This window comes from Elephas maximus, chromosome 2 (genome assembly GCF_024166365.1).
Source record: "Elephas maximus indicus isolate mEleMax1 chromosome 2, mEleMax1 primary haplotype, whole genome shotgun sequence".
NCBI lineage: Eukaryota > Metazoa > Chordata > Mammalia > Proboscidea > Elephantidae > Elephas > Elephas maximus.
This window is the reverse complement of record NC_064820.1, coordinates 59,880,123-59,893,526: the sequence shown is the minus strand read 5'-3', so window position 1 is coordinate 59,893,526 and position 13,404 is coordinate 59,880,123. Positions and strand designations below refer to the sequence as shown.

The 13,404-nt window shown below is 39.9% G+C and overlaps 1 protein-coding gene across 1 annotated transcript in view; it reads left to right on the top strand.

Moving 5' to 3' along the window:
• The window catches only part of ANKRD55 (ankyrin repeat domain 55), a 114,358-nt gene that overhangs the window by 51,896 nt on the left and 49,058 nt on the right, over window positions 1-13,404 (top strand). Inside the window, exon 4 of the mRNA XM_049867611.1 lies at window positions 3,254-3,363. Coding sequence (XP_049723568.1) covers window positions 3,254-3,363 — 110 coding nt within the window. The remainder of the gene's footprint in view (window positions 1-3,253; window positions 3,364-13,404) is intronic.

The following is a 13,404-nucleotide window of genomic DNA, read 5'->3' as shown; positions in this document are numbered from 1 at the left end:
AATAACCTCATTATAGATGAGTAGCCTTAGGCAAATCACTTCACTTTTTTATGCTTCTTCCCTCATATATTTCACAAATATTATTAGTGAGAATACTGTTTACTTTGCAAAAAAATGTTTGTCACAATTAAAAGAAAAAGCATATGTGGAATCAACCAGCACAGAGGAGGCACCAAAATTATTTCTTGACTCTGAATATTGACCATTGGTTTCAGATATATTCAATGGTGTTCTGAGTTTTTCTGAAGAAAACCGCATACACACAGTTCCAGGAAATGTTGCAAAATGATAAAAAAAATGTTTCAAACGCGGCCCCACCAAAAGATCTGTTTTTCAAAAATTGTAAAACTTTGGCAAACCTAAAAATTTGTTTAATATGCCTTTCTTTTGGGTGTCTTGGTCATATTTTTTTCCTTTTAATTACAGAATTTGATGACTTGGACATTAACAACTAAAAACAGGTTTAATACATCAGTAAGCTATGAGTCATGACTGGCAATGCCAGAAAAACATTTGCTTCTCCTAAGATTTAGATATTATTGGTCAATTCTATAAAACCATATTCAATACCATAACCTATGATTTCTTTTAATTTTATTCTGGTAAAATATATATAACAAAGAGTTTGCCATTTCAACCATTTTTAAGTGAACAATTCAGTGATGTTAATTACATCCACCACGTTGTCCTACCATCGTCACTGCTTCCAAAAGTTTTTCATCACTCTAAATAGAAACTCAGTACCCTTTCAGCAGTAACTCCTGTTATCTCCTTCCCCCAGCCCCTGGTAACCACTAATAAACTTTGCTCTCTATGCATTCGCCTATTCTAAATATTTCATATCAGCGGGATCATACAATATCTGTCTATTGTGTCTGACTTGCTTCACTCAGCATAGTGTTTTCAAGGTTCATCCATTTAATAGCATGTATCAGAATTTCATTTTCTTTATAGCTGAATAATATTCCATTGTATGTATATAACACATTTTGTTTATCCATTCATTTGTTGATGGACACTTAGGTTGTTTCCACCTTTTGTCTATTGTGAATAATGCCGCAGTGAACATTGGCGTACAAGTATCTGTTTGAGTTCCTGCTTTGAAGTCTCCTGGGTATATACCTAGGAGTGAAATTACTGGGTCATGTGGTAATTATGTATTTAGCTTTTGGAGGAACCATCAAACTGTACATGGCCGCACCATTTTACATCCCCACCAGCAATGCACATGGGTTCCAATTTCTCCACATTCTTGTCAACATTTGTTATTTTCCATTTTTCTGATAATAGTCATCCTAGCAGGTGTGAATTGGTATCTCATTGTGGCTTTGATTTGCATTTTCCTAATGACTAATGATGTTGAGCATCTTTTCATGTGCTTATTGGCCATTTGTATACCTTTTTTAGAGAAATGTCTGTTCAAGTCCTTTGCCCATTTTTTAAAATTGAGTTGTTTGGCTTGTTGTTGTTGAATTGTAGAAATTCTTTACATATTCTGGATATTAAAACTTTATCAGATCTGTGGTTCCCAAAATTTTCTCCCAATCTGTAGGTTATCTCTTCGCTCTCTTGATAAACTCGTTTGATATGCAAAAATTGTTTATTTTGATGAAATACAATTTCTTTATTTTTCCTTATGTTACTAGTGCTTTTGGTATCATATCTAAGAATCCATTGTTAAAAACAAAGTCTTAAAGCTTAACCACTATACTTTCTTCTGCCAGTTTTATGGGTTTGGTTCTTATATTTAGACCATTGATCAATATTGAGTTCATTTTTATATATGATGTGAAGTGAGTTCAGCTTTATTCTTTTGCATGTAGAGATCCAGTTGTCCCAGTACCATTTATTGAAGAGACTTTTCTTTCCCCATTGAACTGACTTGGCACACTTGTCAAAGATCAGTTGGCCATAGATGTATACAACCTATGGATTTTGAAGTGCTTTTGCTGATAAATTTTTTCCCAGACTTTTTAGGACCAAAATGTTATTTTCTTATCCTTATCTTTTTTATTCTTCTCCATACATTTCTAACATTTTGATTGTTACTGCTTCTAATATTATCTTAGGGGAAAATTTTCAGTCATTTTTCTCATTTTGCTGACTTAATGTAACATAATCTTGAGGCTTAATTATACACAAATGGAGGACAGCAGGAAGCCTGCTTCTGAACAAAACAGAGAGTTATCATATTATTCTCCGTAATAATATTTTTATCTATTTATGAGTCTGTTTATAATTCAGTGAGTAACCTAAGTGGTTCTGAATGAATGTGGGAGGAATTCTTCTCAACACGTGAGTAGGGTTGGACTTAAAGAAGTATGGAATAGAGAGTAAGGGCTGGTCTGAGATTAAACCTACCCTTTGAGATGGGCGATACGGTGGGGAAATGACCTAGCTTTAAGTGCTTAGTCAAGAAGGGGACAAGCATGGGATGTGGCAATATCAGTTCTCAATCTAAGGAATTAGTAGACAGTAGGGAGTTCGCACAAAGTTTCTTTGGGAATCCTTATGTGGGTAAAGCATAGCACTGGACAACGCTTGGAGGGTGCTGGGGGTACCCCCATATTCAGGTATTTGAATTGTCAGCATCAGAAAGAACAATCAACAAGATGACAGGATCCCAGCCACTGAAGTGAGGCTTAGATTAGGATTCTAGGTTTTAGGAGGGAGACTGATGTAGAATAAGCAAGACTTTATCCTTGTGGGTATTAGAACAGACACTTGGAAGCTAGGACCAAGGCCCATTTATCATAAAAGTGGCATAGGATGGAAGTTAAAATTCAGGAATTATGCCGGAATCGAATTTTCAGAATTGGACCATGACATACAAGTCAGACCATTGACAAGAATGATTTGGAGATAAGCTCACAAACAGAGAGGCTGGAGATGGTTAATCATTTCTCCTGTGCCATATATTGCCCAGGAGCTGGTACAGTCTGAGCATGTAAGTAGAATACCACTGAGTGGCCCTCGAAATGGGTAGGGGAGTGAAGGATGCAGGGTCTAAGAATCAGTCCACCTCTGACAGCTATTCCATCACGGGTCTTCCAGAAAACTTGGGAATTCACACTTCAAGACCTTCAGCCCTCTGTTGAGTTGTCTAATTTGGGGGTGTGGTCCTTAACCATTTCAAGTCAAAGAAAAAATATTTTTAGCCAAATCAAAAACGAAAGGGAAAGAACACTAGAGAAAGTTTGTTGGAATATGTGGGGTTGTGTTATATAATGATATGGTTGCTCTTATACTTCAGGGTTGGCTCGAGGGCTGTGTGAGCCTGCTCAGAAATGGTGCCAAGCACAATATCCCTGATAAAAATGGTCGTCTGCCACTGCATGCTGCCACTGCCGAGCCCGATGTAAGGTAAGTAACCAGTTTGGCACAGCATTCAGGTGGGCAAGAACCCAACTTATATTAGAGGGTCGTTCAATCCATCCCTCTGTGGCTAACAAAAATAAAATCCATCCATTACTTTGAAGTTACAGCGGAAAAGATCACATCTAAGTAAATCAAAATATCTTGAATAGTCTTAATCTTTAATCTCATTCCCCTCCTACTTCAATAAAACCCTTTTCTCCTTGTCCTTGATTTAAAATGTCATTTGTCATCATCTGAATTTATATGTTTATTCATTCAGTTAATCAGTCATTCATTAATGATTCAATAAATATTTATTGCGTGCTTATTTTTTTATTATACACCAAACACTGTTCTAGGCCCTAACAGCTCCATAGTAAGCAAAATAGCTTCTCTGACCTCATAAAGCTTAGATTCTAGTGGAGTTAAGCAACACATTAGAAAACAAATAAGACAATTTCAGATAGTTATGAGTGCTAGGAAGAACATCAAATTGAGTGAAAGAGCAATGACGGAGCGGAAAGATTAATGTCTAAACCCTGAGTCATGCCAGTGTTTATGGGTTGGGAGGAGGAAAAGAACTTAGCAAAGGAGACTGAGGCAGGGAGACTAAAGAGTTAGGAGGAAAACCAGAAGTGTGTGCTCCTCAAAACCATGTGAAGAAGTATATTCAAATAAATTGGATAATCAAGAAGATCACATTTTTGTAAAGCAATTAAGGAAGAATTTTGCCCAGGCCAAGTATAATACTAGCTTCCCCATCCCTCTGTAGCTAAAGGACCTCCTTCTCCATTCTTCTGAAAAACTTCAGAGCAGGTGATAACAGCATTTCCCACTGTGGAATAGGGAACAGTCTGGCCTCTTCCTTAACCTCTGCTGTACAGAACAAGCCTCTGACAGGGATTTAACATTCCCCAGTCCTAGGCCACAGGCCAGCACCACAGAAAGCATGTTCTGTGGGCCTCACCCTTTATTTACATCTTATGTCCAGAACTAAAACCTAAAGCACTGTGCCATCTGGGAGATACCAAGGTCATAAGCTCCTGGGTTGAGAGATAACAGGATTTCTTCATTTCAATCTGCTTTACAGTAAAATAAAAAGGGTTGGGAAATTCCAAAACTATTCCCAAAGCTCTCCTCTTATCATCACTGGATTGTATACAGAAATAACAGAAAACTAGGATTTACTCAAAGCCCAACAAAACAAGGAAGTTTAGAGAAGAGGCAGCAAGCCCAGATAGCTAACTATCAATAAACATTGTAAGGGAATGACTCCCTTTTGATATTAGACAAAAAAGAATGACCTTTCTTGACAACTCACATAAATACTTAGTCACGAAAAATCATACTTTTTCCCCCATAGAGATCTAAGTTTCAGATATACCTCTTTAGATGATTCTACTTTGATTTCCTCTACTTAACGCTCTTTTCTGCCTCATTCAAAGTGTTGTTGTTGTTGTTGCTAGGTACCGACTCATAACGACCCAATGTACAGAACACTGCCTGGTCCTGCGCCATCCTCACAATCCTTGTTATGCTTGAGTTCACTGTTGCAGCCACTGTGTCAATACATCTCATTGAGGGTTTTTCTCTTTTTCACTGACCCTCTACTTTACCAAGCATGATGCCCTTCTCCATGGACTGATCCCTCCTGATAACACGTCCAAAGTATGTGAGACATAGTTTCACCATCCTTGCTTCTAAGGAGCATTCTGGCTGCGCTTTTTCCAAGGCGGATTTGTTTGTTCTTTTGGTGGTCTGTGGTATATTCAATGTTCTTCACCAACAGCACAGTTGAAAGCATCAATTCTTCAGTCTTCCTTATCCATCATCCAGCTTTCACATGCATATGTTGTTGTTGCTGTTAGGTGCCATCAAGTCGATTCCAACTCACTGTGACCCTACGTACAACAGAACAAAACACTGCCCGGTCCTGCACCATCGTCACAATCCTTGTCATGCTTGATCCCATTGTTGCAGGCACTGTGTCAATTCATCTCATTGAGGGTTTTTCTGTTTTTCACTGACCCTCTATTTTACCAAGCATAATGTCCTTCTCCAGGGCCTGATCCCTCCTGATGACATGTCCAAAGTATGTGAGACGTAGTTTCACCATCCTTGCTTCCAAGGAGCATTCTGGTTGCACTTCTTCCAAGACAGATTTGCTTGTTCTTTTGGCAGTCCATGGTATATTCAATGTTCTTCGCCAACACCACAATTCAAAGACGTCAATTCTTCTTTCGTCTTCCATATTCATCATCTACCATTCACATGCATCTAAGGCTTGTGACCATGGCTTGGGTCAGGCACACCTTAAACTTCAAGGTGATATCTTTGCTTTTCAACACTTTAGAGAGATCTTTTGCAGCAGATTTGCCCAATTCAGTGCATCTTTTGATTTCTTGACTGCTGCTTCCAAAATCCAAGGAAAATGAAATCCTTGACAACTTCAATCTTTTCTCTCTTTATCATGATGTTTCTTATTGATCCAGTTGTGAGGATTTTTGTGTTGAGGTGTAATTCATACTGAAGGCTGTGATCTTTGATCTGCAATTTCTTCGTCTTTGGCCTCAGTGGTTGGTGCATAAATTTGAATAATAGTAATATTAACTGGTCTTCCTTGTAGGCGTATGGATATTGTCCTATCACTGACAGCATTGTACTTCAGGATAGATCTTGAAATATTCTTTTTGACTGTGAACGCAAGGCCATTTCTCTTCAAGTTGTCGTTTGCGGCATAGTAAACTCTGCCGATTCAAAACGGCCAATACCAGTCCATTTTAGTCTGTCTTAGTCTGAAAGCTCGGCTGAAATCTGTCCACCATGGGTGACCCTGCTGGTATTTGAATACTGGTGGCATAGTGTCCAGCATCACAGCAACATGCAAGCCCCCAGAGTATGACAAACTGACAGGCATGTGGAGGTCACTCAGAGTAGTCATTTCAAAATCTACCTAACTAATTCTGAAAGATAGAATCTGCTTTAGTTATGGGAATGATAGCTGTTGTAAACAAAGCCAAAAATTTAGTGTTTTAACGCTATAAAATTTCTTTCTTACACATGTAACAGTCCTATGCAGGTCCTCCATGTGGTGATTCAAAGACTTAAGCTTCTTCTATCTTGTGGCTCCATCATTCCCTCAAAAACTAAACCAGTTGCCATCGAGTCAATTCCAACTCATAGCAACCCTATAGGACAGAGTAGAGCTACTCCAAAGGGTTTCCAAGCTGGTGGATTTGAGCTACCAACCTTTTGATTAGCAGTTGTGGCTCTCAACCACTGTATCACCAGGGTTTCCGTCATTCCCCAGGATCACTGAATTCTCTTCACCCAGCCTGCAGATGGGGAAAGAATCAAGAAGCCCCATTCATTTTTTAAAATCTTAGCCTACAAATGACACACTTCACTTCTCACATTTCATTAATGAGGACATTAAAATAAATTTTACAGGTTCTATAACAGTGGGTCCTAGGAATACAGCAGATCCCCTGGCTACCTTCACACATATATTAGGCAATTACTTATCTTCTCTATGCCTCAGTGTCCTCATCTATAAAATGGAGATAGGAACATTAGCTACCTCATAGGGTTATGGGGAAAAGTAAATGAGATAGTACATAGAAAGCACTTAGAACTTTGCTTGGCACATGATAAATAATCAATGGCATTTATTATCATCATCATAGTTACAAGCTAAAGTGAAGACCCATATGCTTTAGTGGTCAGCTGCGATGGTCTCAAGTTGTGTCCACTTAGGAAAATTGAGCAGCCAAATAGGCTTGCATGGCTTAACGGAAGGTCACTCCCCTTTGCATTATGGCTGTAGGATTAGGAAGTACCTACAAGCCAGACCAAGATTTTTTTTTTTTCTCTTTGAAAATTCTGAGTTCATGCTAAAGTACCAATGGGTGATTGAAGCCCAAGTTCTCTGTGGAAGACATAGATGTTAGTTTCTGTTTTAAAAAACTAAAGCAGATGTTATCAAACTCTGCCATGGCCATAAAAATTCTCAATGAAACAACTATAAAATAATTATAAGTGATGTAATCCCCTGGGGAATCCTCTAAGGAAAGCTAGTTTCCAAATGTTCTCTACATAACTAAACTAGTTGATTTATTATATGGGCTGTTAAGGGCTAATCCAATTAATTAATTGCTAAACATTTACCAGAAATAATGATTTGGGTTTTGGAATAGTTGATCTTAACTTTTGGGCTTTATTCATTACTGCAGATAGCATTACTATAACTAAAGAGAGATTTTTAAATATTTGTTTCGTTGTTACTGAGAATATACAAATATACACAACAAAACATATACGAATTCAACCATTTCTACATGTACAACTCAGTGATATTGATTACATTCTTCCAGTTACGCAACATTTTCACCCTCCTTTTCTGAGTTGTTCCTCCCCCATTTGGAAACCCTGGTGGTATAGTGGTTGAGAACTATGACTGCTAACCAAAAGTTCAGCAGTTCAAACTCACCAGGTACCCCTTGTAAACCATATGGGGCAGTTCTACTCTGTCCTATACGGTCACTATGAGTCGGAATTGACTTGATGGCAACAGGTTTTTTTTTTTTTTGTATCTATATGGGATCAGATTGACAATAGCAACTAGAAGGATTTGACTGGAAGCTTAGAGGGCCGTGAATTTATGTTAATGGGGGAGGAACAACTCAGAAAAGGAAGGTGAGAACGGTTGCATGAACATTAAGCTCAACCATTCAGTTCACTCAAAACTCCCTACCCACTTTTGTTAGTGCGTATACACCTGTATTTTTCCACTAATTGTAAACAGTATGTACAGGCCACCTTACTTGTGCTCAGGTATTTTAAAATCTTCTAACCCTTACATTTCCAAACAGCAGGCTCCTTCCACTTGGTGCTCGCTGGTGGTTATTCAGAGTGAAGCGTCACACTGAAAAAAAAAATACTGAAGCTGCTTATAAACAAGCCAAGAGGATGCTTCAATTAGCCCTTTGCCTCCAGAGGGATTTTAGTTCTCTGGTGGAAACAACTGCCTAGCAAACCAATCAGTTCCAGTTTTTATCCTTCGCTAAGCTACAACTCAGTGGGGATCTAAGCTGATGCAGGGATAAGTGATTTATAATTATGGACATGAAGGCAAGTTGGATTGACAAAAGCAAAAAAGGATGCCCCTGCCTGCTTTGAACCCTCTGCTTCTCAGCAGGTTGAAGTTTCCTCCCTTTCAGTTCTCCATGGCTTTTCTCCTTCCTTGGCTGGGACATTCAGAGGGCGCCAGTGTGAAAGAGGGGGCAGGATCATTAAGACAAAGCTCCAAAGAATACGGGGTTGTGTTTGTACAACGCTGTGCATGCTAGGGTTGGAAGGCTAGCAGCAATTTCCTCTGAAAGCAGCCACAGGGCTCTCTGAAGGTCTTTTTCATGATCTCCATGGTTACAGGCAGATTTCTTTTTTTTTTTTTTCTTTGCCGAAGAACCAGCAGACCTCTTTTCATCTCTCTTGACTACAGCCAGAGGGAGGAAGGAAATAATTTCTTTGAGATCCTGTTCCCTAGTTAACAGGTAATACGTTCTTACCTACAAGCGGCTGTTTCATTACAGCATACTCTCACACCCTGGCAACCTCAGGGACAGGGAGGGGAGGCAGTTGGCTTGTGGACCATTTTTCCCACCTATCACTGGGCTGGCCAGTTCAAAGTCTGGGAGCCCAAAGGACAAGCAAAACAGAGAAATTCATGAAAACAAATACCTCCAGGATGCTTCAAGCTGATCTTTCTCTGGCCCTTCAATCACCTAATGGCAGTCAGGAGAGACACAGAAAATAGAGGGCAGGAGTTTTTAAAAAATCACTACATAGAACTTACTGTGGCATGTAAAGTGCTTTGTATGCATTAACTCATTCAAATTCACAACAAATCTTTTAATACTATTCTTATCCCTATTTTATAGAAAGAAAACGCAGTCACTGAGAGAATCATAGCTTGCCCACAGCCAGTCAGCTAGTCGATAGTGGAGCAGGGAGTGGCACAGGGGTGATCTGGCTCCAGCATCTATGCTCTTGTCACCCACGACACTGTCTGTGTTGGAAGGTCCCTGCTGAGGATCCCAGTCTGCCATCCAGGTACCTTGGAGGAGGTAGGCCTTACATGGTAACTGCTGCCTTCAAGATCTGAGAGCAGGACAGAGTTTAAGCTGGTGGTAAAAGGAGACTGGGCTGGAGCTTGTGGAAGAAATACTTCCCAGGCCACCACAGCACAAAATTAAGAGGACTGCAAGTCTTTTGGTAATTTAGACAGATGTGGGGCAAGTATTTTGCAGGTCATCTCTGCACCACAGAATGGCAAGAAGCAAGAAGGCACTAGGCTGGAAAGCTTATGCTTGGTTTCTAATTCAGGCTGGATCACCAAGGCATTGTGGGATGGCTTTGGCAAGCAATTTAAGGCCTCAAGTTCCTTGATCTCATAATATAAGAAGGTCGTATGAAAGGTGGGTGAGGAGGAGGGAAAGGGATATGTTGAAGGAAAAAGGGAGGGAGACTCAATCTTTTTCTGTGTAAATGTGTATCCAGCTTTGAATATCAATGAATCTTAAAGCCCGGCAATACAGACTGGGATGTATTAATCGGGGTCGAGACAGGGGAGACATGGAATGTTAAAAGTAGATAGAGAGACAGCTACCATCAAGTCAGCTCCAACTCACAGCAGCCTTATGTACAAAGGAGCGAAGCACTGCCTGGTCCTACATCACACTCATGATCACCAGCACGTTCAAGCCTATCCTTATGGCTATTGCGCCAATTCATCTCACTGAGGGTCTTCCTCACCCTCGCTGAGCCTCTACTCCACCAGACATGATGTCCACCTCCTGATGGTGTTTCCAAAGCAAGTGAGTTGGACAATGTTCTATTGTGACCCGTAGGGTGTCAATGGCTAATTTTTGGAAGTAGATAACCAGGTCTTTCTTCCTAGAGTGTCTTAGTCTGGAAACTGCATTGAGGCCTGTCCATCATGAGTGACCCTGCTGATATTTGAAATACTGGTGGCATAGCTTCTAACATCACAGCAACATGTAAGCCATCTCAGTGCGACAAACTGACAAACAGGTGGTAGTTGAAAGAGATAACTGGAGTTTAATGAAGGATTATCTACAATAAGGGGTCCATGGATGGTGTAAAAGGAGCCTAGGTGGTACAGTGGTTAAGCACTTGGCTACTAATCAAAAGGTCAGCGGCTTGAATACTCCAGTCACTCTGCAGGAGAAAGATGTGGCAGTCTGCTTCTGTAGCCTTGGAAGCCCTATGGGGTGCTTCTTTTTTCTTTTTTCATAAGATCTGAAATTTTTTATTATATATTCAATTTTATATCACATTTGGAATTTAGAAAATATATCTCTAGACCAAAATATTTAGAAATGACACTTTTAAAAGAATTTTTTGAGAGAAGTTTAAGAATAAATTCAAAATTCAGAGAACAGTTCCAATACGGAATAAAGAAATGCCCAAAGTGCCTCCACCCTTCTACATCATTTCTTTTTCTTTTCTTTTTTTTTTATTGTACTTTAGATGAACGTTTACAGAGCAAATTAGTTTCTTACTAAACAATTAATACACATATTGTTTTGTGACATTGGTTGCCAACCCCACAATATGTCAATGCTCTCCCCTTCTTGACCTTGGCTTTCCCATTTCCAGCTTTTCTATCCCCTCATGCCTTCTTGTCCTTGCCCATGGGCTGGTGTGCCCATTTAGTCTCCTTTTGTTTTATGGGCCTGTCTAATCTTTGGATGAAGGGTGAACTTCACGAGTGACTTCAGTACTGAGTTAGAAGGCCATACTCTAAGGGCTTCTCCAGTCTTTGCGGGCCAGCAAGTCAGGTCTTTTTTTGTGAGTTAGAATTTTGTTCTACATTTTTCTCCAGCTTTGTACAGGACAAAAAACAATTATTTTAGAGCCTCTTCCCACCCGAAGAAGCTGAGGCCAGGATTCAGAAAGGACAAAGGAGATGCCCCACTTGCAGTTATAGCCACCATTCCTTTAAAATCTGTATATCAGGAGTTTCACCTCTGTTATGTCATTCAATCCACATCTCCATCAAGGTTATTTTCCCAATTATATCAATGAGGATCACGAAGCTCAGACAGGCCCTGCAATGATGTGGCCAGAAACTGCTAAGACTAGATTTCCTGTTTTTGTCACCTCGGCAGCAAATAATCAGACCATCCCCCTTATTTAAATTCCCTTTGTATTGTGTTTATCACTTAGGCAATATGAATGTTCCATCTTTATTTTGCTATTGTACTCAGTGATTTAAAACTTGAGGCTTTAGATGTTACCTCAGCTGAGAGATAATTTGATTGAAGAGGGGCTAAAGATTTTCACTTCCTCTCAAATAATTCTTGTAAAAATAACTTCTGAATTCTATTCAATGTCTGCTTATACATTGTTCTTTCTCATATTAATGAGCATTCATTGATAAACTCATTCAGTACTGGGACAGGCTGCTCAGCCATATCTTGAACAGAACCTGGGCCATTTTTCTTTTCCTTGCCTGTTTCTGTCTCCAAGTATGATTTTGCTGTTTTTTGTAGTTTAGTTCCTCTAAAAGTTAAAAATTAACCAATGTTCCCCTTAGGACTGTGGAAAGACAAGTGATATTGATCTAAGTATGTCAGACAGGACAATACACCCGTCCAGCGACCAGGAACCAGGATGGTACCAGTCACCACCTGGGCTGATGAGCTAATGACAGAAAAAGGTCAGCATGTCTGAAGCATGACTACTGTGACCACACAGAGGGAGAACAGGCATTCCACAAGTTCCTAAAACCCATGTCCCCTTTCCTACAAAAACCTCCAGCTGGCCTCCAGTTCAAGGAGGCAGGTTTAGGAGGAGATCTTCTCTGTCTCCTATATATCAATATATAATAAAGCTCTTGCTACTCACTTCACCGCTGTCTCAAGAATTGGCTATGTGCAGCAGGCAGCTCTAATTCATGAAATTGCGGTCATAGTACCTTTCCAATGGTTTCCAGGCTTGGCTGTTTACCAGAATTTCCTGAACAATTTTAAAGTATAAAAGCTTCATTCCTTCTCAGACCTTCTGATTCAGAAACCCCAGGTATAGATCCCAGGTATTTGCGGTTTTAAAGGTCTTCCCAGAGGATTCTGAGATGGAGCCAGGATTAAGACTTCTAGGGTTAAGCAGTCTAGAAACAACACTTACTGTGGTCCACGTGTGCTCTAAATGCTTTATGCATATTAACCCATTTAATCCTCACACTGAGATATAAGGTGGGCACTTTTTATGACCCCCATAATACAGAACAGGAACCTTAGGCATTGAGAAGTTAAGTAACTTGCCTGAAGTCACAGAGCTAGTAAGTGGCAGGTCTGGAATGTGAACCCAGGCAGTCTGGCTTCAGAGTCTGGACCCCTAAGCACTATGCACAACTGCCCCTCACAGATGAAGTATCAACCTCAGGCAACTGAGTGTGGGGCCCAAGTGGGTAATGGCCTGAACTTGAGAATCATTAATAGTTGTTTCACACCAATGACTGTCATTTTATGCTTAGACACTTGCTTGTTTTACAAAGAATGAGCTAAATTGTAAATCCTGACTGCCCCTTGGTATAACCTGTGCATTTAAAATACATAGCAGGTGTACCTAGTGGTGAAGTAGGTTGAAAGCATTCTATGAATAAAGAAGAAGCACGAGAGGACTTTGATCATAAAATTCATGCAACATTTACATAAGTCTGATGAAGAAGATGAATCTAAAGATTCACTTGCTCCATTTCCTTTGGCCCCTCCAGGAGCACTAAGATGGAGAGAAGGTGGGAGAAGAAAAGACAAAGGTATTCCTCCTGCACGCCTTCTAACAAATCATACTGGCTCCTTTTCCATGAATCTTTTTCTCGAATAAACAGAAGGAACCCTTGCCTTCAGTTTGACAGCCAAGTTGGTGGCTTTCAACAGACTGGCATCTCTAACATTCTCATACAGACTCCAAGAACTCTGACTGCCTGATCTTTTGAACCACTTATCCTGTTTTTCCTTACAG